At 37.1% G+C, this 24,263-nt stretch overlaps 2 protein-coding genes and 1 long non-coding RNA gene across 6 annotated transcripts in view; 2 read left to right on the top strand and 1 right to left on the bottom strand.

Annotated features, from left to right (window-relative positions):
- The window catches only part of LOC131317991 (uncharacterized), an 81,341-nt gene that overhangs the window by 26,386 nt on the left and 30,692 nt on the right, over positions 1-24,263 (bottom strand). The window lies entirely within an intron of this gene.
- LOC131317967 (protein NLP7-like) overlaps positions 1-24,263 on the top strand; it is a 67,116-nt gene that overhangs the window by 1,647 nt on the left and 41,206 nt on the right. The window contains exons 3-5 of one of the 4 annotated variants that reach the window (XM_058347710.1): positions 1,258-1,305; positions 1,418-2,156; positions 2,303-2,935. In XM_058347710.1, coding sequence (XP_058203693.1) covers positions 1,258-1,305; positions 1,418-2,156; positions 2,303-2,763 — 1,248 coding nt within the window. In that variant the 3' untranslated portion in view covers positions 2,764-2,935. Of the gene's footprint in view, positions 1-1,257; positions 1,306-1,417; positions 2,157-2,302; positions 2,936-9,863; positions 9,912-24,263 lie in introns of those variants that run through there. The other 3 variants (XM_058347711.1, XM_058347706.1, XM_058347708.1) reach the window with 3 other exon arrangements.
- On the top strand, positions 9,862-14,418 carry LOC131317985 (chromatin structure-remodeling complex protein SYD-like). Its single transcript, XM_058347738.1, has 4 exons — positions 9,862-9,968; positions 11,301-11,416; positions 11,538-11,599; positions 13,953-14,418. The coding sequence occupies exons 1-4, from the start codon at positions 9,890-9,892 to the stop codon at positions 14,068-14,070; spliced, it is 375 nt and encodes a 124-aa protein (XP_058203721.1). The 5' UTR covers positions 9,862-9,889; the 3' UTR covers positions 14,071-14,418.

The raw sequence follows: 24,263 nt of genomic DNA on the forward strand, positions 1-24,263 counted from the left end.
GTGCTCATAATTTTTGTCCTGGCTAATCTTCTCAAAGATCAAATTGAGTTCTGGATGGACCCAGAAATGTCAAAACTGGGCATGTCCTTATTTTTAACAACTGGAGAGGAAGCTTTCTGAATAAGCATACCAACTACTGAAAAAAGTTTTGTTCACTATTCGTCATGGATATGTCTGAAATAGATATTGATATCAAACCTCCTTTAATAGGCTTTGCTTACTTAAACTTATAGTTTGTGTAAAAGTTTAACTATTAATTTTTATACTTTGTTCATCCTTTTACTTTTTACTTTTTTGAATTTTCACTTCTTTAAGTCGACACAAGAAACATTGGTATCCTTCAATTTCTTATGGCAATAACTCCTCGTATTCAACTGGTGCTTCGGACAATATGAGTATACTTGAGCTACATGGTCATCTTATGGAATCACAAAAGGCTTAAAACGCAACATTTTGAAGTCGGTGATTTGGCTCTTACTTAAAAATAAGAAGTCAATGATTTGGCAACAACCCACTGTTTCTCTTACAAAAATAGTCATTGCACCTTTGAGCATGAGCCTATGTTTTTCCTTTCAGAAGGAAGTAGTTTGCCAATTAGACAACTGCAATGCATAATTGGTTAAGAATTGGATAAGCAATAAAATGTGAATGTTAAGCATTTAAATGAGATACAATGGTCCAGAGGCTCATTCAGTTGTCTTGATATAAATCTCTCCAGATAACGGACATCAGTAGGCCTTGAGGAGTTTTGTGGGTTATGTTCCCTTGGACACAGGAAGGCTGCTGTTTAGAAAGAAAATGGCCCATCCTTAATTATGCTGTTAAACTATCCTGAGTGGAGTTCGGACTTAACGAATCAGTCAGGGACTCCTCTGCGAAGTTCTGTTTGACTTGAGATCCATTCGTGTGAAACACCATTGCAGCTGAATTCTCAGAAATCAAATCTGAGCTAGTGTATATCTAAACAACACATATGTAACCTAAGGGTCTCCTTTGAATTTTAGTTAGGGTATTATACTCTTATCTGTCTGGAAGCTTGTGTTCCTTCGAAGAAAATATTAATATGTTGAATGCTGCAAAATTTCCAAGATCATTTCCTCATAGGGTGGGACTTTTCTGAGGCAAATGTTGCACAAACCCTTGTCACATATATTATATATAGACGTATATTTCCTTTACTTTGCTTTCTTTCTTTGAACCTACTTGTATATATGAAAATGTTTTCAAGATTTGTTACATGTTTCCTTTTGCCTGCAGGAGTTTGGTCTGCAATGTTTTGTTGGATATAACCACTACGAAATGGAAGTAAGTGGCAAACCTTGATGCAATATTAAATCTTTTGATTTTAAAACAGTTCATAATTAGTGTAAGTGATAAATTCACTCAAGAATCTGATGTGACAATACTTTCAAAACAGATCGGGGATGAAAATAAAGCACGCACAACTGCCTTCCAGGAACTCAACACGGTGTTGAAAACGGTGTGCGAAATTCATAATCTACCCTTCGCTATGACATGGGTCCCTTGCAGTGTTTGCAACGGTTTACTGCAAGGGCCACTCCTGTCCGAGGCTGTGGAATATTGTGGGCACAATGAGGACTACTTTGATGAGTTCGTAAAAGTCATTAAATGCAGTCACTTAGGAAAGGGAGGGGTTGCCGGGATGTTACTTTCATCTCCTAACATGTTGTACTGCTCGGACATAACCCAACTCAGCTTAACTGAGTACCCCTTGGTACCCTATGCACAACTGATAGAATTCTGTGGTTGGTTCACATTATGCTTGCAGAGCAGTTACACTGCAAATGACATTTATGCAGTAGAGTTTTTTTTGCCCATGAGAAACAGATGCGGTGACAACTCATGGACCTTATTGAGCTTGATATTGGGAACAATGGAGGACAATTTCAAAACTTTTAAGCTTGCTTCTGGCCAAGAACTGGGGGAATTATTATCAGTTAAAGTTATGGATTTTCAGAAGGGTCAAAAACTTCATTCTGTTCAAAATATCCAAGCTAAGGGTGCAGGAGAACGCAAAAGAAAGACGGAAAGGAAACATAGAAGAACTGGAGTTAGAATTGAAGTTTCGTGGGAGGATATCCTTGAATGTGCAAAAAATAAAATGAGTCGTAAAGGGGCTGCGGAGAAACTCCAAGGTAAGAGTACACTCCCAAAAATATAAACTCTAAGTTTACTTGTTGTCCTCGTAATTTTTAACTAGACAGTCTCTTTTCATTTAGAAAATGTTGGGCTTTTGGAAGTATAGAAGGTTTTTCTCTTATCTAAATTGTTCATTTTGCAGTTAGCATATCGACATTGAAGCGTGTATGTAGGGGTTATGGTCTTGATCGGTGGCCACCTCGCAATCAAAACATAAAAAAGTTCCCTTCCTTTCGGTCCTCGCCTGTTGAGAACGAGGGACAAACCCGACAACATCTAAATTCTGATTTGCCTTCAAATCAAGCCTCGGATAGTGTTGCTCACACAAAGCCAGCATTCCAAGGTGCAAATATAGTGACAATTAGGGCGAAATATGAAAATAATATGATAAAGTTCCGGCTGTCTTTGCCGTCTAGATTAGTAGCGCTTCGGCAAGAAGTGGCTAAAAGACTGAACCTGGAAGCTGGAACTTACTACATCAGGTATGAAGATGAGGAAAATGAGTTGATTTTAATAGCTTGCGACCAGGACTTACAAGATTGTATAGACACTTTCAAATCATTGGGCAAAACTTCGGTTGTGGTGCAGCTTGAGCCCAAATAGCCCAGTATCCATCGACCTTCTTGTAGTTTTTGACATCGTTTGTTTTAATTCCTGTGATTTTCGAGTGCTTTTTTTAATGGTAATAATACTGCTGCCCCAGTGAAAAGATCAGCCCTTGGTGCTCTGTTTTGTTCATTCAAGTCTGTAGTAGGATGCGAGGAATTCTGACTTCCAATGCTTTCATTCCTGTGTTGTTGGGCTGCATCTTCTCTTGGATTATTTATTTTTCGGAAAAGGCCAGTTTGCATACTATCTCACTTGGAATTCATAATGAAAATGGTGTTGATGGGACTGGTGCACCAAAGATCAGTTTTTTTCCCCTTTTGTTTTGTTTCGTCCCCCTTTTTGTTATGCAAATAACCAGTATGCACTGAGGAACTTTTCATTTTTTGGCTTCCACACCCATTCCTGCTTGTGTTGTAAATCGCCTCGTCTTAACTTAATTAAAAAAGACGAGCATAAATCCGTCACAAGGGATTAGGTCTCATTTGAAAGAAGAGAAACAATGGTATGGAGAGAATCAAGGAAAACGCAATGAGGTCTTTGTTTTCTTCTTTTAGCTGAGTACGTTTTTCATTGTTGGTTGTAATCTAAGAAGCATGGACATGTTTCCGGGCCTTTTGTATCCGCATCGCAGATGTTTCGAACACAGCCGACACGTTCTTGGCATGCGAAAAATATGTGTCCAAATATTTAATTATTTTTTTGAGTAAGACATGTTTGTTTTTTAGTCTGACTGTTTTTTTTTTTCTTCCCAGTCCGACATTTTGGACACATACCCGACATGTTTCGGACACGCAGGACAAGTTCAAAGTGGAGTAAGATAAACTTCACGGAATGGTAGTTGCAAAACCAAAAGATGGAGACGTACAGTTCTATATGTGAAAATTACATGGAACCTTTGTGTCTCACATTCAACCATATTTCTAAACCGCAGCTAACTTGTTTGTGCGACAAACAAGCTTAAGATAAAATACAGAAATCAAGAGTCAGAAATAATACATTGAAAACCGCAATAACTCACATTGAAGTTTCAAATAATAATGGCTTTATAAGCAGAGATGATTTTAGAAGTAGTAGTACATGATACATTGAGCAACCTTATATACGTATCCCCAAAGCTTCCAAGTCTAGGTAGAAATACAACCACGCGTTGCAAGGGTTATCAAAGGATCCTCAAAAAGTTTCAGTTTTAATTGACACTCCCCAAGGCTTTTTGACCAAGTTCATCAGGTTACACTTATATCCTAATACAACACAAAGTTAGTACTCCATTCAATTTGGCTCATTACATTTGTAAGAGTATTCGGGGAAAATATAACACGCGTGGATCATTTGGATGCTCCAGAGTTTCATTACCATACGTACGATGCTCACTTATAATTAACCAAGTTAGCCGACCAAAACTCTAATTAAACCTCTAGTGGATGCCCGTTACAATTGGCCGAAGATAAGTTAATAAGCTTGCCAATAATCAAGTACCTGAGGATTTCTGAGTAGTTGTTGTGCATGAAAGTCGACATTTTCAATTTTTGTGGATTGAGCCTGTTGCTGTGCATTACTAATGCTCTGAATTTTGATTTGTCAAATTTCTTTTTGTTGATGTAAATACATTTTTTTGATTCTACGTTCTTGCTCCAAAAGAGGGAAAGAGGTTTCATCTGGGAAAGCGGATGCTTATTGTTTGTTTCAGTAACTAATCATTTTTTCCCTTTTCGAGATTGAATTATCCAATTTCATTGTTTTAAATACTGAGTGGTTATGCTTTTTTCTTGTTACCGGTAAAATGCCTTGTAGAGCGAATGTTGTGTAATCATTTTTCTTAATTATCTCAAGATGAAGTTTGGCTGTGACAGGATACTTTGGTTGCAGACTGGTTAATCCTTGTTATGATGGCAAAACGATGCATCTGTGTATGTATATACATGCACACTGCATTTTCTGAGATTGCCGTAAAGCTATTTGATTTGCTTTGAACATAGTAGGTTCCGTAGAGAACCATTATGTGCCAAATCTATCATCTGCCTTTTGTTATGTTTCGGTGATATTTCGGAATGAGAAGATATTTCAATGTCTATAACGCTTGCTTCGTCGAGGGAGAGTATGAATTTTGAAGTTAGCAACTTAGCAGCCTGCTGATAGGACCTATTTTGTCATGATAATGAAAAGAAAGACTTTCTAGTTTTTACAAAGAGAAAACAACAAATCATGGAAAACTAGAGCCGTGTGGTCCAGAGGGGATGAAGGAAGGTCAGGTATCATCCCTTAAAAGGACCTAAATTGGGTGAGTAAATTTCCAACTGGAGGTAATCCATATAACCAAATCTAGCCAAGGCTGATGTGCAGGTTTTAGATTTTTGTTAAAAAGTCATTTGGGAAGACGAACGGATATAATTTTTTAAGCACTGAATTAATTTATGACGTATATAAGATAATAGAGTGGGCACATTTGCTCATCATTCTCCCTTGCATGCTATAAAAATCTCTTTTATGATAAGATTGTTATCACGTACTACGCTTTTAAAAAGTTACTGATTTTCAAATTTTTGTAATTAGATGAATGCACTTTCTTTTGTTTAGTAAGTGAAGGTATATGAAAGTCCAACTTTTGATTCATGTAATCTATGTGTAAGTTTTCACCTATGGAAAGTAGGGCCGATAAACAAATAGAACGAGTTGAACACTCAATTATTTTAATTTGGCTTGAAAATTTAATGAGTTTTAGAAATATATTTAAGATTGACTCTTGGTCATGAGGCGAATCGATCTCAAACGAATTTTAATCAAGCAAATCACACGACCATGTTCGTTTAAGACTTTTGGTTTTTGGATTCTAATCATTACCCTATTTCTCTCCAATCATTACTTTCATTTTTCTCTCTATTCCTCTCTAATCATTATCCTATTTCCAATCATTACTCTCTTTCTCTCTATACTTATTACCTATAAATCAAAATCCAATATCCGAAAACGAACGGGGTCGAGTCGATCTCAAATAGCTCATATTCTTTAAACTTCCCAAACTGAACATTCAAATTCCTAGTGAAGTTGATTGTCTCGTTCTCCCTCCACTGTGGAGGAGGAGGTTCGAGTCCCACAGGAAGCAAATTTGGAGTTCATGACTATGGACAGCCTCTGAACCCCCTATAGTTCTCTATCAAATGATGTCAGCTCGTTGAGTTTTTCTACTCAACCTGTAGCAGATGGCGATCAGGGGGTTGAGTTGAAGCTGGAGCTTGACGCCATTGACATGCAATAGCGCCAGTCTTTCCATGAACTCCTCAGGATGTGGGAGGAAGCAATGGAAAATGTCAAAAAGAAGTGGATCTTGAGGAGGAAAATTTTTGTTTGTTGATGTAAATACATATCTTGATCCTCCTTTCTTGCTCCAAAAAAGGGAAAGAGGATTCATCGGCGGAAGCTGATACTTATTGTTTGTTTCATTAACTAATCATTAATTATTTTCCTTTTCGAGATTGATTTATCCAATTTCATTGTTTCAAATACCGAGTGGTTGTGCTTTTTTTTTTTGTTAGTGGTAAAATGCCATATAGAGCGAATGTTGTGCACTCGTTTTTCTTAATTATCTCAAGATGAAGTTTGGCTGTGACAGGACGCTTTAGGTGTAGATTGGTTATTCCTTGTTATGGCAAAACGATGTGTCTATGTACACATATATACATACGCACTGCATTTTCTGAGATTGTTGTAAAGCTATTTGAATTGCTTTGAACATACTCCAGTAGGTTCCGTAGAGGACCATTATGCGCCAAATCTATCGTCTACCCTTCGTTAAGTTTCGGTAATATTTCTGAATGAGAAGATATTTCAATGTCTATAATGCTTGCTTCGATGAGCAAGAGTATGAACTTTGAAGTTAGCACTTAGCCGCTTGCTGGTAGGACCTATTTTGTCATGAAAATGGGAAAAAAAAGAATAAATTTCTTCATCAATGTATCCTATTGGAGGATTTATTTCAGGCCAACAATTCTGCAAATAAGCAAGACTTTCTACAAAGAGAATACAACAAATCAAGGAAAACTAGAGCCGTATGTGGTTGACTGAGGAGATGAAGGCCAGCCATCATCCCTTAAAACTTAACAGGACCTAAAAGCCAGTGAGGGTGAGTAAATTCCCAAGTGCAGCTAATCCATGTAACCAAATCTAGCCTAGGCTGATGTGCAGGTTTTAGATTTTTTAAAAATGTCGCTTGGGAAGACGAACGGGCATAATTTTAATCACTAAATTAATTTATAACGTATATATATAAGACGATAGTGTGGGCATATTAGCTCATCGTTCTCCCTTGCATGCTATCAATTTTTTTTTATGATATGATTGCTATTGCGTATTACTCTTTTAAAAAGTTACTGATTTCCAAATTTTTCTACTTGATGAATGCAGTTTCTTTTATTTAGTAAGTGAAGATATATGAAAGTCCAACTTTTGATGCATGTAACCTGTGTGTAATTTTTCACCTATGGAAAGTAGGGCCGATAAATGAATAGAATGTGTTGAACACGCAATTGTTTAAATTTGTCTTGAAAATTTAATGAGTTTTAGAAATATATTTAAGATTGACTTGGTCATGAGGCGAATCGATCTCAAACGAATTTTAATCAAGCAAATCACGAGTTGATCTTGAACAGCTCATATTCTTTAAACTTTCCAAACCAAACATTTAAATTCCTAGTGAAGTTGGTTGTCTCGTCCTCCCTCCACTATGGAGGCGTAGGTTCGAGTCCCACGGGAGGCGAATTTGGGGTTCATGGCTATGGACAGCCTTTGGACCCCCTATTGATTAATATATTAACACACCGCTAACCCCGTTGATATATACAATAAGTGTTTGTGCCCGTTCGATGCAAGAGATAAAAAAAATTCATTGATTTATTTTCACTCCCCTATATCAAACGGAAACGCTATCCCGTGTATGATGTACAGGACGAGAAAAACAAAAAAAAGACATGTAATGAAAAATGAATTTGAGGTAACAAATGACGGTGCCTAGTGGTACAGAATAATTTTTTCCCTCTTCCTCCCTCTCCCACGTTTCCGCCCCCTCCTTCCTTTCTCTCCCACTCCCCCACATTTCTCTCTTTCTTTCTCTCTCTTTTTATAAACAAAAAAAGGTGAAAAGTCCAAAAATTAGGAACGAAAATTAGGAACGAGAATTTGAAAGCTTTTTGGGTTCAGACACATTTCAATGGTATATAGATATGGATGGATAGATAGATAGATAGATGATATAGATAGATTGATAAAATAAAAAAATATACGAAAAGACGTATAAATGAACTGATTAAATAATGAATATTTAAGTACCCTTAAAACGACTCTCCAATGAAGTCAAGGGAGTTTGATAGAGTGAGAGAGAGGGGATGGATGGAAATGGAGCTGAATTGAGAGCCTGAGCCCTTTGGTCCTTTGACATGAATTGCTAACCTTGGAAAATCAATGGAGACGTGGACCTCTTGAGCCGCCCTGGTAAAAAAAAAAAAAACCACGTTTTGGTTGGCGGAATTGTAGTATCGTACCAGTTGAATAAAATTCCTTACATGACACCAATAGAATATAACTATTGATGTTGACCACTTTAATTTTTAATGCAATCACTTATTGATCCGGAGGATTTTTTCTCTCACTCTTTGCTTTTAACGAGTGTGATTGACGTTTTAATTGCTCAACTTCGGTTAATAAATATATGTGTACAAGAGTTTCCTTTTCAACTAGTGCAGGTTAATCTCTACGCGCAACGTTTTGATTTTATATGCTGAAGTTACTTGACTTTCATTCTTATGTCTAACATGAAATCTATAGAATAAAACTACTGATGTCAGCCACCTTGATTTTAATGCAATCACCAATTGAATGAGAGGAATTTTTTCTTTGCTCTTCGCTTTTGTCGAGTGTGATTGACGTATTTTATTGTAGAACTTTGGTAGATATATACATGTACACAAGAATATTCCCTTTTCAATTAGTGTAGGTACATCTATATGCGCAAACCATTTGTTTTTATGTGTTGAAATTGCTTGACTTTCTTTCTTATCTCCAACACATGAAACCAATAGAATATAGCAATTGTTGCCGGCCACCTTGATTTTTAATGCATTACCAATTGATACGGAGGGATTTTTTTTATTTTTTTTGGCTCTTTGCTTTTACCAAGTATGATTGATGTTTTGATTGTTGAAGTTCGGTTATGTATATGTGTGTACACAAGAATTTTTCCTTTTCAACTAGTATAGATATATCCATACGCGCAAACTTTTTGTTTTATATAATGAAGTTACTCGACTTTCATGAAACCAATAGAATATAACTATTGATACAGACCAACTTGATCTTTAATGCAATTACCAACTGACCCCGAAGCCTTTGTTTTGGTATTTGTCTTATCTTCTATTGTGCACATGGATACGTATGGTAAACAATCACTTTACCCGTGCTGTGTCAGGGAACCCAAAAAAAAAAAAACTTCTTTTTCTATGTCTCATCGATCGATAAGGATTTTATCTTGTAACACAACACTACTTTTTGTTAAGGACAAGAGCAGCAACCACAAGTCCCAACAATTTGAGGGGTAAACTAGCCAGTGTCATATTCTGTTTTGAGATTGACTTATTTACGGAGGGGTTAAGATTCTCTTATTCACGGAGCCGCGCAATCTCGATTGTTCATTTCGACTGTTTGAATTTAAATAAATTTTTTTCGAAAAAGAGTCAACGCGCTTGATTCACCTCCATAAATAACTATTCACGGAAAACTCCGTTAAAACAAATATTCTCTTCTGTACGTTTTATGGTCATTATTCGGCCCTTCACTTTCATCATTCTACTATTACATTATAGTTGCCTGCAGGCATGATGATTTCAGATCTATATGGTAAGTTTAATGAATACTTGAGGCCGGCCGGTCGATATAAACTATTCTTGTAAAAGAAAACAAGATATAGTCTTCATATAGAAATTAATGATACAAGTTCTGAAAACCTGATCAGGGAAAAACTATATTATGAAACATTTAAGATGTACTCGGTGAGGAGAGTACTCCTATCACTGGGTTCATTCATGTTTTGGAAGGAACTAGGTTCGCCGATCCATTTCTCTGCAGAGAATTCAAGATGATGATGCCCATACACGGAAGTGTTGATGATGCCCATACAATCCTTGGAGTTGGGGACGACTACCAGACCCAACCCGGCAAGTCCTCTCTCTCTCTTGCTTTCTTCTTTCTTCTTCTTCTTCTTCCTTTTTTTTTTTTTTGGGGGGGGGGGGGGGAAGGTGGGACTCAACCTCAATTTTCATTTACAGATAATTTTGCAGACTTAATCGTACGAGAATCCTATACTCACAAAGCTGATTTCTCCAAGCCGTTTTAGATGTTGTAGCAAGAGCAAAAGGTTGGAATTGAGTTGTAAGCAAAGTCCGCCACTCGGACGTTTTTGTGGCTGCCCAAAATTGAACTAGGCAGCACTAAAGTTCCTTCTTGTTAATGGTTGTGTTGTTTGCTCAAACGGAAACCCTCACTCGAGTGACTCGAAAGAGTATTCCTTCCTTTTATCATCGCAAGGCGTTAGGGCTGGTAAACAAACCAGACGAGACGAACGGTTGATTCGTTCAGGCTTGGTTTGAAAACTTAACTAGCTTCGAAAAGATGTTCAAGCGATAACAAACCAACCTCAAACGAGCTTTTAATGAGCGAACATGAGCTCGAACTCGAGTGGTTTGGTTCATTTAAGTTGTTTAACGGTCCTACAAGGCATAAAGATGGATAGATAGATTTGAATTCCGAGATATAAGAATGAAGTCGAGTGTAATTATTGTGGTTGTAATAAATTATAGCTGAAATGCTTTCCATCTTTGGGGGGCAAACCTCCTACTGGATTCAGATACTCCTTTGGCTTATTGATGTTTCAAAAGAGATGTGGTGGAGAAGTGGAGAGGAGCTAAATCCCTGCCCTTTAAGAGGCACAAAAGTTTTCTATTAGAAGAATTTAATTTGCTTCCTGATTTTTGAATTGGGTGCTGGATGCTTTAAGTTGATGGATTTGTGAAATTGGTTTACAAGGAATAGGAAAATAACGGTGAAGTTAGTCAAATAAAATTTTAAGTCAGCAGTAAATTATCTTCTTGTCTTTTTCCTTAATCTTTTTATTCCGCTTCATATGGGAAATCCTCCTTTCTACTAGCCCCCTCCGCATCTCAACCAATAACTAAACAAGACCTGATAGTTTTGTTTAACATGGTTGTTATGTATATAAATCTATGTCATCGGTTGTGTTTAGTTGGGTGCAGGATTATGGGAAACCTAACTTCTACTCCTGCACCCTTTCTCTCTGTATACATTTTGTTTCAAAGTGTTTATATTTGGTTAAAGTGATTGCGTTGTTACTGCATTGATGTCTACATTCTTTTCCTGTGTATAAAATTTGTGAGATTATTGTGCATAAGGAGTACTAAAATCTAGCTTGATTAGAGTGTGGTTGGATTTTAAATGTATTTGGAGGTTTGATTGTTGATATGGTTTTGTAGTTCAAGAGATGGCGGCTCCACCTAATAATGTTGAGCTGGAGGCTGCAAAGTTTCTGCATAAACTTATTCAGGAATCTAAAGACGAGCCAAAAAAATTGGCTACAAAACTTTATGTGGTGTGTATGATTTCCTTTTGTATTTGCTTGCTGACTTATTTCCAACTTGTAAATTTTCAATATTCACATAAGCATATGTTAGTTCTTGGTATTTTGGTAGTTATTATCTTTTAATATTCAGATATTACAACACATGAGATCAAGCGGGAAGGAAAATTCAATGCCATATCAAGTGATATCAAGGTGAAGCATTTCCAGCTTCATTTATGCTTTTCAATTACCTCATTTCTCGAAATTTCTATCAGCGCCTTGTAACAATAGTTCCGTTGAAGTATTGGGAGCTATAGAAGTTAAAGCCAATAAATAGGCAATATTAGTCTCCTTTCAAAGGGTCTAAGGTTATTGAAAAGTACAATGTGAGCTCATTGCTCAGTTGCATATGCATGAACAGCCGTTAAAGCCTGTAAATTCTGTTGAATGAGATGATAAAGTCAACTACTTTTTTTGTTTTGGTGAGTTTAGAGTGACACAATAGTCCTCTTGTTTACTTCTAATGTCATTGATGAAGGAATGAAGCAACTTGTCACTCATACTGGGGAAGTGTTACCTTATGGTTTCAGTTGATGTTATCGCAAGTGCAAGTCGAGTTATTTTAAAATATGCGAAAATATTTTTTGATTTATCCTTATTCCTTTGTATTGTTGTACTACCTTCTTTTAAACAAATGAACAACAATAAAATAAATGTCACATGGAGTCAACTACATTTCTATTGTGCTAATATATGAATCATGATAAAGTCCCCGTTATTAATTAATTGAATGCAATGCATGTAGTAATCTACCTCTTTATAACATCCTTAATTGAAAATCTTAATATGATATATAAATGACGCGTTACCATGCTAGTGGGTGAGCGCATGAAATGCCTATGCAATGGTAGTCTCAACTCTCAAGAATAAGAATTCAACAATGCATATGATTCTCATTTACCAAAGGATAAACATATGTATATAAGTAGATCTTTAGATTCTACCTTTTTGGGTTCTAATAACATCAGTAGAATGATATGAGTTTGAAGAAAGAAACAGAATAGCTAAATGCATCAGTGGGTATTTTGTTGGTTTTCAAATGAGTTGCCAATGGTAATGTTTTTCCCTTGTAACCAAACCAAACAAAGTTTTAAGTCCCAATCAATTACGTGGCCACATGAATTTGTTGTCTCCATTGAGCTCCGTCAAGGGCATTGTGGTCTGTGATATCCACCAAACCTTGATACTTTCGAACTAATGCCTCTGCAATCCCTTTTAGTCTACATCTCCCCTAAGTGCTACCTTCTAGCGGGTCGGTAACCATGTCACTTATCCTAAGATAGACATGTGCAAACCACTGTAATCTATGTTCTCTCATCGTTTCTTCTATAGGTGTTACCCCTACCGTTCCGCGACGGTTTTGGTTTCTAATTTTATCCCGCAAATTCATGTCAACATTATCTACCCTCATTGTACTCGGACGTTGTTGCCCAACACTGTGTGTCGTATAACATGGCGGGGTATGGTAGAAGCAATTGGTAAGAGGAAGTAATTATACGATCGGAGCCCCAAAGAAGACCAAGACATCATGATAGAATGTCTTTCCGCATGAAAAATGGAAGACTACAAGAACATAGCCCTACATCTTTTGCACCCAATGGGTGTGGTGGGAACATGTCGGAATTGAGGGCAATCAAGCATGATTATGGAGAGGTCCGAAGTGTGGGATTGAAAAATGCCCGTCCAAATCGGTTAGGAAAAGCGGGGTGGCCCTGGTTGGAATAGGGGTGAGGAATGAGGTGTTCAAATTTGCCCCATCAATTAACTAAAACCAAAAGGAAGTGAACGTTAAAACAGTTGATTTGGAAAGGGAAATATTGGTAAATGAAAGTCTACACAACCTACAAAAGATGGACGCCGAATGGTGCTCTCCCTTTCTATATTAGTGTTAAAGCATATGACTCAAAACAAAATAGCTATGTGGAGAGGCCGTCCATCCTGGCTCATGTATTGGTTTTTGAGGTTATGATTCACTAACGTGGGACAAGCTCTAACACTCCCCGTACGTACAATCGTTGACCGCACATGGAGAAGTAAACAAACTCTCCATAACATAGGGATCACAATGAAACAATGAAACAAGGTGCATTAATGGGGCTATCAATCAAGAGAGTTTCATCCAAAAGCCTCTGACAGTGGAGCTAAGATCATGTTAAAGTATATAACTCAAAACCGATTGGCAATGAATGGAGAGGTCAGGCCGCCCATGCTCATGTATTAGTTTTGGAGGTTATAATCATTAATCAACCAATTTGGGACAAGCTCTAACAATTACTATATATGATTTTTATTGTGTAGTTTTGCCCTTCGGCTGCCTTACTAACTGTCAAATTGTAGTGGTAAAACGCAACATTAGCGGAAGGTTATGGCTGCCCAGATCATGGTTATAAGTTCCGGAATGTTGTCTTATTGTGTTCCATGTTTCTGAAGGCTTTTGGACTAAAATGGAGGCCTTGATGTTTTCTCAAGTTAACTCATCATTATAGCACCATGCCGTAACTTGCAGACGTTGTCCAACATGTATGAGTGGCATATATATATTCGTCAAAAGCAGCATTATGAACGCTAAAATGGTGGAAGACAATAGAGGGAGAGCCACTAGGAGCTTCATGATCATCTCATAGTCTGGACTTTCCTAGGTAATTCAAGTATTTGTATCATTATAAGGTTGTTTTATATGACTTTTGTACCCACCGATCCCCATCTCTTTTTTTAGAGTTCGCATTCCATCTTGTGTTATGAAAGTTTTACGTTATCTCTTGATATGTTGTTTAGTTGCATACACATGAATTATTTTCGGTGTTTGGGCGATTAGAGAGTAGGAGACATGGGTCCGGTTGTAAGGAAGAAACAGCTATTTCACTTAATAACTCATGTCCGAGCGGAGTGCTCTGAGCAGCATGTTAGTTTGATGACTCTTGGAATTTTTGTTTTTCATATTCTCCGTCATTTTCTTTTAACCTGCTTCTTCATTTAAGGGCAATGGAGACTGTTATTAATGAACATGGTCTTGATATTGATGCTTTGAAGTCATCACGTGGTCCTTTGACTGGTGGAACCCATATGGGTGATTCTTCATCAGCTCAGTTTGCAGGTAAATATGTACCTACCCAACTGCTACTACTAGTGGCTTACCTTTCAGTGCATAGAGATGAAGTTGTATTAACTAATAAGGGAGGAGATATTGCCAATGCAGGTTCTTCTCAAACAGCTGCAATGGTGAATGATTCTAAATCAGGAATGGCTGAATATGAAAGGACTAATCCACAAGCTTCAAGCAGGCCACCTATTGGACCAAGCGCTGCAGGACATGATATTTATCAAGGATCTGTATCCCATCCTGGTTCTAAGTCTTTCAATCATGAAGGTCCTTCCAGATAATACTTCTAGCTGCCCAATTTTCTTGAATATTGATCACAACCTGATCAAAGCATATTTATCTTCAAATAAATGGGCTCCAATCCGGTGTATGTGTATTTGTTTGGATATAAATGTGTTTTAAATCATGTCGTTCAGTATTTGATCCACATAATTTTTGTCCGGGCTAATCTTCTCAACGATCAAATTGAGCTCTGGATGGACTCAGCAATGTCAAAACTGGATATGTCCTTTTTTTCAACAACTGGAGAGGAGCTATCCGAATAAGGGTACCCCCTACTGAGAAAAGTATTGTTCATTATTTGTCATGAATATGTCTGAAATAGCTATTGATATCAAACCTCCTTTAATAGGCTTTGCTTACTTAAATTTATAGTTTGTGTAAAAGTTTAACTGTTAATTTTTATACTTCGTTCATCCTTTTACTTTTAATTGTTGAAAACTTCATTCTGTTCAAAAAATTTTATACTTCGTTCATCCTTTTACTTTTAATTGTTGAAAACTTCAATCTGTTCAAAAGATCCAAGCTAAGGGTGGAGGAGTGATGTTGCAGCTACGTCAACTGGATCAGGCATCAACGAGTGCCATACACAGTGGAACGAATGTCGTTAGTAAAGATCATAACTACATTTTGCCAAGTCTTGAAGCCTTGCAGAATGGAGAAGTGACGACGATGCAACTAGATTCATGTGATCAGCTGTCAATGGATCCTTAAAAAAATGCACAGAATGTCGTCATTGCAGAACGAAACATCATTACAGTTAATATCTCAAAAGAACGCAAAAGAAAGACGGAAAGGAAACATAAGAGGAACTGGCGTTAGAATTGACGTTTCGTGGGAGGATATCCTTGAAAAATGCTTTTTGAAAAGAGAAGAGAACACAGATGAGTCGCAAAGGGGCAGTAGAGAAACTCCAAGGTAAGAGTACACTCCCAAAAATATAAACTCTAAGTTTGCTAGTTGTCCTCGTAATTTTTAACTAGACGGTCTCTTTTCATTTAGAAAATGTTGGGCTTTTGGAAGTAGAGAAGGTTTTTCTCTTAGCTAAATAGTTCATTTTGTAGTTAGCATATCGACATTGCAGCGTGTATGTAGGAGTTATGGTCTTGATTGGTGGCCACCTCGCAATCAAAACATAAAAAAGTTCCGTTCCTTTCGGTCCTTGCCTGTTGAGAACAAGGGACAAATCCGACAACATCTAAATTCTGATTTGCCTTCGAATCAAGCCTCGGATAGTGTTTCTCACACAAAGCCAGCATTCCAAGATGCAGATATAGTGACAATTAGGGCGAATTATGAAAATAATACGATAAAGTTCCGGTTGTCTTTGCCGTCTAGATTAGTAGCTCTTCAGCAAGAAGTGGCTAAAAGACTGAACCTGGAAGCTGGAACTTACTACATCAGGTATGAAGATGAGGAAAATGAGTTCATTTTACTTGCGACCAGGACTTAAGATTGTATAGACACTTTCAAATCATTGGGCAAAACTTCGGTTGTGGTGCAGCTTGAGCCCAAATAGCCCAGTATCCATCGACCTTCTTGTAGTTTTTAACATCGTTTGTTTTAATTCCTGTGATTTTCGAGTGCTTTTTTTAATGGTAATAATACTGCTGCCCCAGTGAAAAGATCAGCCCTTGGTGCTCTGTTTTGTTCATTCAAGTCTGTAGTAGGATGCGAGGAATTCTGACTTCCAATGCTTTCATTCCTGTGTTGTTGGGCTGCATCTTCTCTTGGATTATTTATTTTTTGGAAAATGCCAGTTTGCATACTAGTATCTCACTTGGAATTCATAATGAAAATGGTATTGATGGGACTGGTGCACCAAAGATCAGTTTTTTTCCCCTTTTGTTTTGTTTCGTCCCCCTTTTTGTTATGCAAATAACCAGTATGCACTGAGGAACTTTTAATTTTTTTGGCCGCCACACCCATTCCTGCTTGTGTCGTAAATCGCCTCGTCCTAACTTAATTAAAATAGACGAGCATAAATCCGTCACAAGGGATTAGGTCTCATTTGAAAGAAGAGATACAATGGTATGGAGAGAATCAAGGAAAACGCAATGAGGTCTTTTTTTCTTCTTTAGCTGAGTACGTTTTTCATTGTTGGTTGTAATCTAAGAAGCATGGACATGTTTCTGGGCCTTTTGTATCCGCATCGCAGATGTTTCGAACACAGCCGACACGTTCTTGGCATGTGAAAAATATGTGTCCGAATATTTAATTATTTTTTTGAGTAAGACATGTTTGTTTTTTAGTCTGACTTTTTTTTTTCTTCCCAGTCCGACATTTTGGACACATACCGGACATGTTTCGGACACGCAGGACAAGTTCAAAGTGGAGTAAGATAAACTTCACGGAATGGTAGTTGCAAAACCAAAAGATGGAGACGTACAGTTCTATATGTGAAAATTACATGGAACCTTTGTGTCTCACATTCAACCATATTTCTAAACCGCAGCTAACTTGTTTGTGCGACAAACAAGCTTAAGATAAAATACAGAAATCAAGAGTCAGAATTAATACATTGAAAACCGCAATAACTCACATTGAAGTTTCAAATAATAATGGCTTTATAAGCAGAGATGATTTTAGAAGTAGTGGTACATGATACATTGAGCAACCTTATATACGTATCCCCAAAGCTTCCAAGTCTAGGTAGAAATACAACCACGCGTTGCAAGGGTTATCAAAGGATCCTCAAAAAGTTTCAGTTTTAATTGACACTCCCCAAGGCTTTTTGACCAAGTTCATCAGGTTACACTTATATCCTAATACAACACAAAGTTAGTACTCCATTCAATCTGGCTCATTACATTTGTAAGAGTATTCGGGGAAAATATAACGTGGATCATTTGGATGCTCCATAGTTTCATTACCATACGTACGATGCCCACTTATAATTAACCAAGTTAGCCGACCAAAACTCTAATTAAACCTCTAGTGGATGCCCGTTACAATTGGCCGAAGATAAGTTAATAAGCTTGCCAATAATCAAGTACCTGAGGATTTCTGAGTAGTTGTTGTGCATGAAAGTCGACTTTTGTGGATTGAGCCTGTTGCTGTGCATTACTAATGCTCTGAATTGTTTTGATTCTACGTTCTTGCTCCAAAAGAGGGAAAGAGGTTTCATCTGGGGAAGCTGATGCTTATTGTTTGTTTCAGTAACTAATCATTTTTTCCCTTTTCGAGATTGAATTATCCAATTTCATTGTTTTAAATACTGAGTGGTTATGCTTTTTTCTTGTTACTGGTAAAATGCCTTGTAGAGTGAATGTTGTGTAATCGTTTTTCTTAATTATCTCAAGATGAAGTTTGGCTGTGACAGGATGCTTTGGTTGCAGACTGGTTAATCCTTGTTATGATGGCAAAACGATGCGTCTGTGTATGTATATACATGCACACTGCATTTTCTGAGATTGCCGTAAAGCTATTTGATTTGCTTTGAACATAGTAGGTTCCGTAGAGAACCATTATGTGCCAAATCTATCATCTGCCCTTCGTTATGTTTCGGTGACATTTCAGAATGAGAAGATATTTTAATGTCTATAACGCCTGCTTCGATGAGGGAGAGTATGAATTTTGAAGTTAGCAACTTAGCAGCCTGTTGATAGGACCTATTTTGTCATGATAATGAAAAGAAAGACTTTCTAGTTTTTACAAAGAGAAAACAACAAATCATGGAAAACTAGAGCCGTGTGGTCCAGAGGGGATGAAGGAAGGTCAGGCATCATCTCTTAAAAGGACCTAAATTGGGTGAGTAAATTTCGAGCTCTGCTAACAGCAGAGACAATTTGCAGAGAACCACGCAGAGACAAACGTGTTTGAGCAGTTTCGCCCCTACGAATCAAAAAATAATACTTACCGATATCCACTGGAGCTAATTTTTTACAGGGCCCCATAAAATAATATTCAAAAATTTATGGATATTTTTCTAGATTTTTTTGGGACCCGAAATGGGGCCAAACGCGTTTGTCTCTGCGTGATTCTCTGCGAATTGTCTCTGCTCATAGTTTTTTTGTTTTGATTTTTGATTTATAGGTAAATAAGTATAGAGAGAAAGAGAGTAATGATTGGAAATAGGATAATGATTAGAGAGGAATAGAGAGAAAAATGAAAGTAATAATTGGAGAGAAATAGGGTAATGATTAGAATCCAAAAACCAAAAGCCTTAAACGAACATGATCGTGTGATTTGCTTGATTAAAATTCGTTTGAGATCGATTCGCCTCATGACCAAGTCAATCTTAAATATATTTCTAAAACTCATTAAATTTTCAAGCCAAATTTAAATAATTGAGTGTTCAACTCGTTCTATTTGTTTATCGGCCCTACTTTCCATAGGTGAAAACTTACACATAGATTACATGAATCAAAAGTTGGACTTTCATATACCTTCACTTACTAAACAAAAGAAAATGCATTCATCTAAGTACAAACATTTGAAAATCGGTAACTTTTTAAAAGCGTAGTACGTGATAACAATCTTATCATAAAGGGCCCCATAAAATAATATTCAAAAATTTATGGATATTTTTCTAAATTTTTTTGGGACTCAAAATGGGGCCAAACGCGTTTGTCTCTGCGTGGTTCTCTGCGAATTGTCTCTGCTCATAGTTTTTTTGAAATCAAAATCCAAAATCCGAAAACGAACGGGATACCGGTCAAGTCGATCTCAAATAGCTCATATTCTTTATAACTTCCCAAACTGAACATTCAAATTCCTAATGAAGTTGATTGTCTCGTTCTCCCTCCACTGTGGAGGGGGAGGTTCGAGTCCCACAGGAAGCGAATTTGGAGTTCATGATTATGGACAGCCTCTGAACCCCTTATAGTTCTCTATCAAATGATATCAGCTCGTTGAGTTTTTCTACTCAACCTGTAGCAGATGGCGATCAGGGGGTTGAGTTGAAGCTGGAGCTTGACGCCATTGACATGCAATAGCGCCAGTCTTTCCATGAACTCCTCAGGATGTGGGAGGAAGCAATGGAAAATGTCAAAAAGAAGTGGATCTTGAGGAGGAAAATTTTTGTTTGTTGATGTAAATACATTTCTTGATCCTCCTTTCTAGCTCCAAAAAAGCGAAAAAGGATTCATCGACGGAAGCTGATACTTATTGTTTGTTTCAGTAACTAATCATTAATTATTTTTCAATAATTAATGATTAGTTAAAGTAATTTTTGATAAATAGTAATTTTTGATAAATAGTATAAAAAAAAAAGAACTTTATTGCATATTTATTTACCAATAAAAAAAGAAAAAGTTAAAAGTAATTTTTGAATGTAAAAAGTAAAAATAAAATAAAAAGTTAACGCCTTCCGTTAGCTCCATCCGTTAGGACTAGACGGAATTAGACAGCAAGGATCTAATTGTTAACGGAATGCTAAGTTTAGGTGTTTTTTTTGTTAATAGTGAAAGTCCAGGTGTTTTTTTTAGAGTTGTCAGAAAGTTCAGAGGTTTTTTTGAAATTCTCCCTTGATTTTTCTCAACTATGCTTCTTTTCTACTCGCTCGTCTCCTTAATGTTGGTCTCATTAGGAATTCAACTTTTTCAGGTAAAATGCACGTCCTTCTGAAATAAGTCTACTTGAAAGTCCTGCATTTCCCTATTGATATTAAAATTTTAAACTACTCCCAATAATTTATGAAAGTTAGATATAAAATAATGAAAGGCTTCTTCTTCTTTTTTTCTTTTTGTCTATCCCAAACTCGTTTTGATGATTTGAACAATTTATTGTGTAGAGCCTGTGAAGAAGTATTATCTGCCCAATTTGCTTGAATATCGATCACAAACTGATCAAGCATATCTATGTTCAAATAAATTGGCTCCAATCCGGTGTATGTGTATTTGTTTGACTATAAATGTGTTCTAAATCCTTGTGATCATATCGACAAGAAAATACAGTGTTCTAAATCATGTTGATCAATATTTGATCCACATAATTTTTGTCCTGGCTAATCTTCTCAACGATCAAATTGAGTTCTGGATGGACCCAGAAATGTCAAAACTGGATGTCCTTTTTTAAACAACTGGAGAGGAAGAGCAGCTACCTAAATAAGGGTACCCACTACTAAAAAAGTATTGTTCATTATTCGTCATGGATATATCTGAAATAGATATTGATATCTAACCTCCTTTAATAAGCTTTGCTTACATAAATTTATAGTGTACAAAACTGTTAATTTGTAGGGGTTTTTAGAGATAGGCCCCATATTTTAAGTTCAGTACCCAAAAAGAGCACAATTGTTTGCATTAATTATTCCAATTAGGCCGTTTCCATGGGAAAATTATCCAGTGCTCCATGAACCAGGTGCACCATTAATACATTGTTCAATTTTCAAATAATCATATCTTTTGTTGTAGAAATTTATTTTTTAAAAAAAAATACATTTTTGGAACCTACTCGATGATATCTACCAAACAAGATCCATATTGAACATAAAATTATGCAATTCACAAAATTCACTGCACAATTCACATAGATTCATAACACACTAAAAATTAAACAGTTCACATAGCCTCACGACACACTAAAATAAACTGTTCGCAATGCAGTTCTCATAGCCCACCGCACAGTCACAGTTTCACCACACACTAAAATAAAAAGTTCCCTTATGCAATTCTCATAGACCATTGGACAGTACACATAGCCTCACCACACATTAAAATAAATAGTTTGGGGGTACAAATGCCATTCCGTACCATAACCAAGCCTATACTGGTTTGGAGAAAATATTTTAGAGTTCGGATGAAAACGAACCTTAAAAATGGGGCCGACCTCTAATTTTTTATGATTTCTATACTTTGCTCATCCATGTACTTTAGCTTTTTAAAAAATTTCATCTCTTTAAGTCGACGTGAAAAACACTGGTATCCTTCAATTTCTTGTGGCAATAACTCCTCGTATTCAACTGGTGCTTTGGGCACTATGAGTATACTTGAGCTACATGGTTGTCTTATGGAATCATGAAAGGCTTAAAACACAACATTTTGAAGTCGATGATTTGGCTCTTACCATAAAAAAAGAAAAAGAAAAGAAAATGATTTGGCAACAAGCCAGCAACCCAGTGTTTCTCCTTCAAATATAGTCATTGCACCAAAGAGCATGAGCCTATGTTTTTTCCTTTCCGAAGGAAGTAGTTTGCCAATTTGACAACTGCAATGCAAAATTGGATAAGCAATCAAATGCGAATATCAAGCATTTAGATGAGACACAACGGTCCAGAGCCTCATTCAGTTGTCTTCATATAAATCTCTCCAGCTAACGGACATCATTAGACCTTGAGGACTTTTGTGGGTTTTCTTCCCTCGGACACAGGAAGAGCTGCCGTTTAAAAAGAACATCACCCCTCCTTAATTATGCTGTTAAAGTATTCTAAGTGGAATTAACGAATTGGTCAGAGACTCCTATGCCAAGTTCTCGTTGACTGGACATCCATTCATGTGAAATACCATCGCAGTTGAATTCTCTGAAATCAAATATGAGCTAGTGTATCGCTAAACAACACGTATGTAACCTAAGGGTCTCCTTTGAATTTTAGTTAGGGTACTAAACTTTTATTCATTGGAAGCTTGTGTTCCTTTGAAGAATATATTAATATGTTGAATGCTGACTCACAAAATTTTCAAGATCATTTCCTCATAGGCTGGGACTTCTGCAAGACAAATGTTGCACAAATCCTTGTCACATATATAGACGTATATTTTCTTTACTTTGCTTTTCTTTGACCCTACTTGTGTATATCGAGTTTGTTTTCAAGATTCGTGAGTTGCATGTTTCCATTTCCCTGCAGGAGTTTGGTCTGCTATGTTTTGATGGATATAAACACTACGAAATGCAAGCGAGTGGAACACCATGATGCAATATTAAATCTTTTGATTTTGAAACAGTTCATAATTAATGTAAGTGCTAACTTCACTCAAGAATCCTGATGTGACAGTACTTTCAAAACAGATAGGGGATGAAAATAAAGCACGCAGAAATGCCTTCCAGGAACTCAAGACGGTGTTGATAACGGTGTGCAAAATTCATGAGCTACCCTTGGCTAAGACATGGGTCCCTTGCAGTGCTTGCAATGATTTAGTGCAAGGGCAACTCCTGTCTGAGGCTTTGGAATTTTGTGGGCACAGAAACTACTGGCTTGACTTGTTCGTAAAAGTCAGTAAATGCAGTCACTTAGGAAAGGGAGGGGTTGCCGGGACGGTACTTTCATCTCCTAACATGTTGTACTGCTCGGACATAACCCAACTCAGCTTAGCTGAGTACCCCTTGGTACCCTATGCACGAGCGTGCCAATTCTGTGGTTGGTTCACATTATGCGTGCAGAGCAGTTACACTGCAAATGACATTTATGTACTAGAGATTTTTCTGCCCACAAGCAACAGATGGGGTGACGACTCACAGACCTCATTGAGCTTGATATTGGGGACGATGGAGGAAAATTTCAGAACTTTTAAGCTTGCTTCTGGACAAGAATTGGGGGATTTATTATCAGTTGAAGTTATGGATTTTCAGAATGGACTAAAACTTCATTCTGTTGAAAAGATCCAAGCTAAGGGTAGAGGAGTGATGTTGCAGCCAGGTCATCTGGATCAGCCACCAATGGATGCCATAAGCAATGAAACGAATGTCGTTAGTGAGGCACAAAAGTACAATTTGCCTAGTCTTGAACCCTTGCAGAGTGGAAAAGTTACGACCCAACTGGATTCATCTTATCAGCTGTCAATGTATCATTCAAAAAATGCACGTAATGTCGATGTCACTGCAGAACGAAACATAATCATGGTTACTTGTTCAGATTCAGAAGGAGGCCCAAGAGAGACTCAAGAAATGCAACGTAAAAACACTGGAGTTCGAATTGAAGTTTCTTTAGATGATATCCTTAAATATTCCAAAAAGAGACGTACCGATGCTGCAAAGAAACTCCAAGGTAAAAGTACACTCCCAAAATTTGAAGTTGTTGGGCTTTTGGCAGTATAGAAGGTTTTTCTCTTATCTAAAATGTTCGTTTTGCAGTTAGCGTATCGACATTGAAGCGTGTATGTAGGGGTTATGGTATCCAGCGGTGGCCACCTCGCAACATAAAAAAGTTCCGTTCCTTTTGGCCCTCGCTAGTTGAGAGCGAGGTACAAATCCGACAACGTCTAATTTCTGATTTGCCTTCGAATCAAGCCTCGGATAGTGTTGCTCACACAAAGTCAGCATTCCAAGATGTGGATATAGTGACAATTAAGGCGAAATATGAAAATAATATGATAAAGTTCCGGCTGTCTTTACCATCTAGATTAGTAGCGCTTCAGCAAGAAGGGGCTAATAGACTGAACCTGGAAGCTGGAACTTACTACATCAGGTATAAAGACGAGGAAAATGACTTGATTTTAATAGCTTGCGACCAGGACTTGCAAGATTGTATACACACTTTTAAATCATTGGGCAACACTTCGG

This window comes from Rhododendron vialii, chromosome 2a (genome assembly GCF_030253575.1).
Source record: "Rhododendron vialii isolate Sample 1 chromosome 2a, ASM3025357v1".
Taxonomy (NCBI): Eukaryota; Viridiplantae; Streptophyta; class Magnoliopsida; order Ericales; family Ericaceae; genus Rhododendron; species Rhododendron vialii.

Excerpts from the sequence above, each read along its gene's own strand:
- LOC131317985 (XM_058347738.1), top strand. The coding sequence starts at position 9,890 with ATGATGATGCCCATACACGGAAGTGTTGATGATGCCCATACAATCCTT. Across the intron at positions 11,417-11,537 it reads TGGCTACAAAACTTTATGTG|ATATTACAACACATGAGATC; the intron begins GTGTGTATGATT and ends TTTAATATTCAG. Across the intron at positions 11,600-13,952 it reads CCATATCAAGTGATATCAAG|ACGTTGTCCAACATGTATGA; the intron begins GTGAAGCATTTC and ends CGTAACTTGCAG.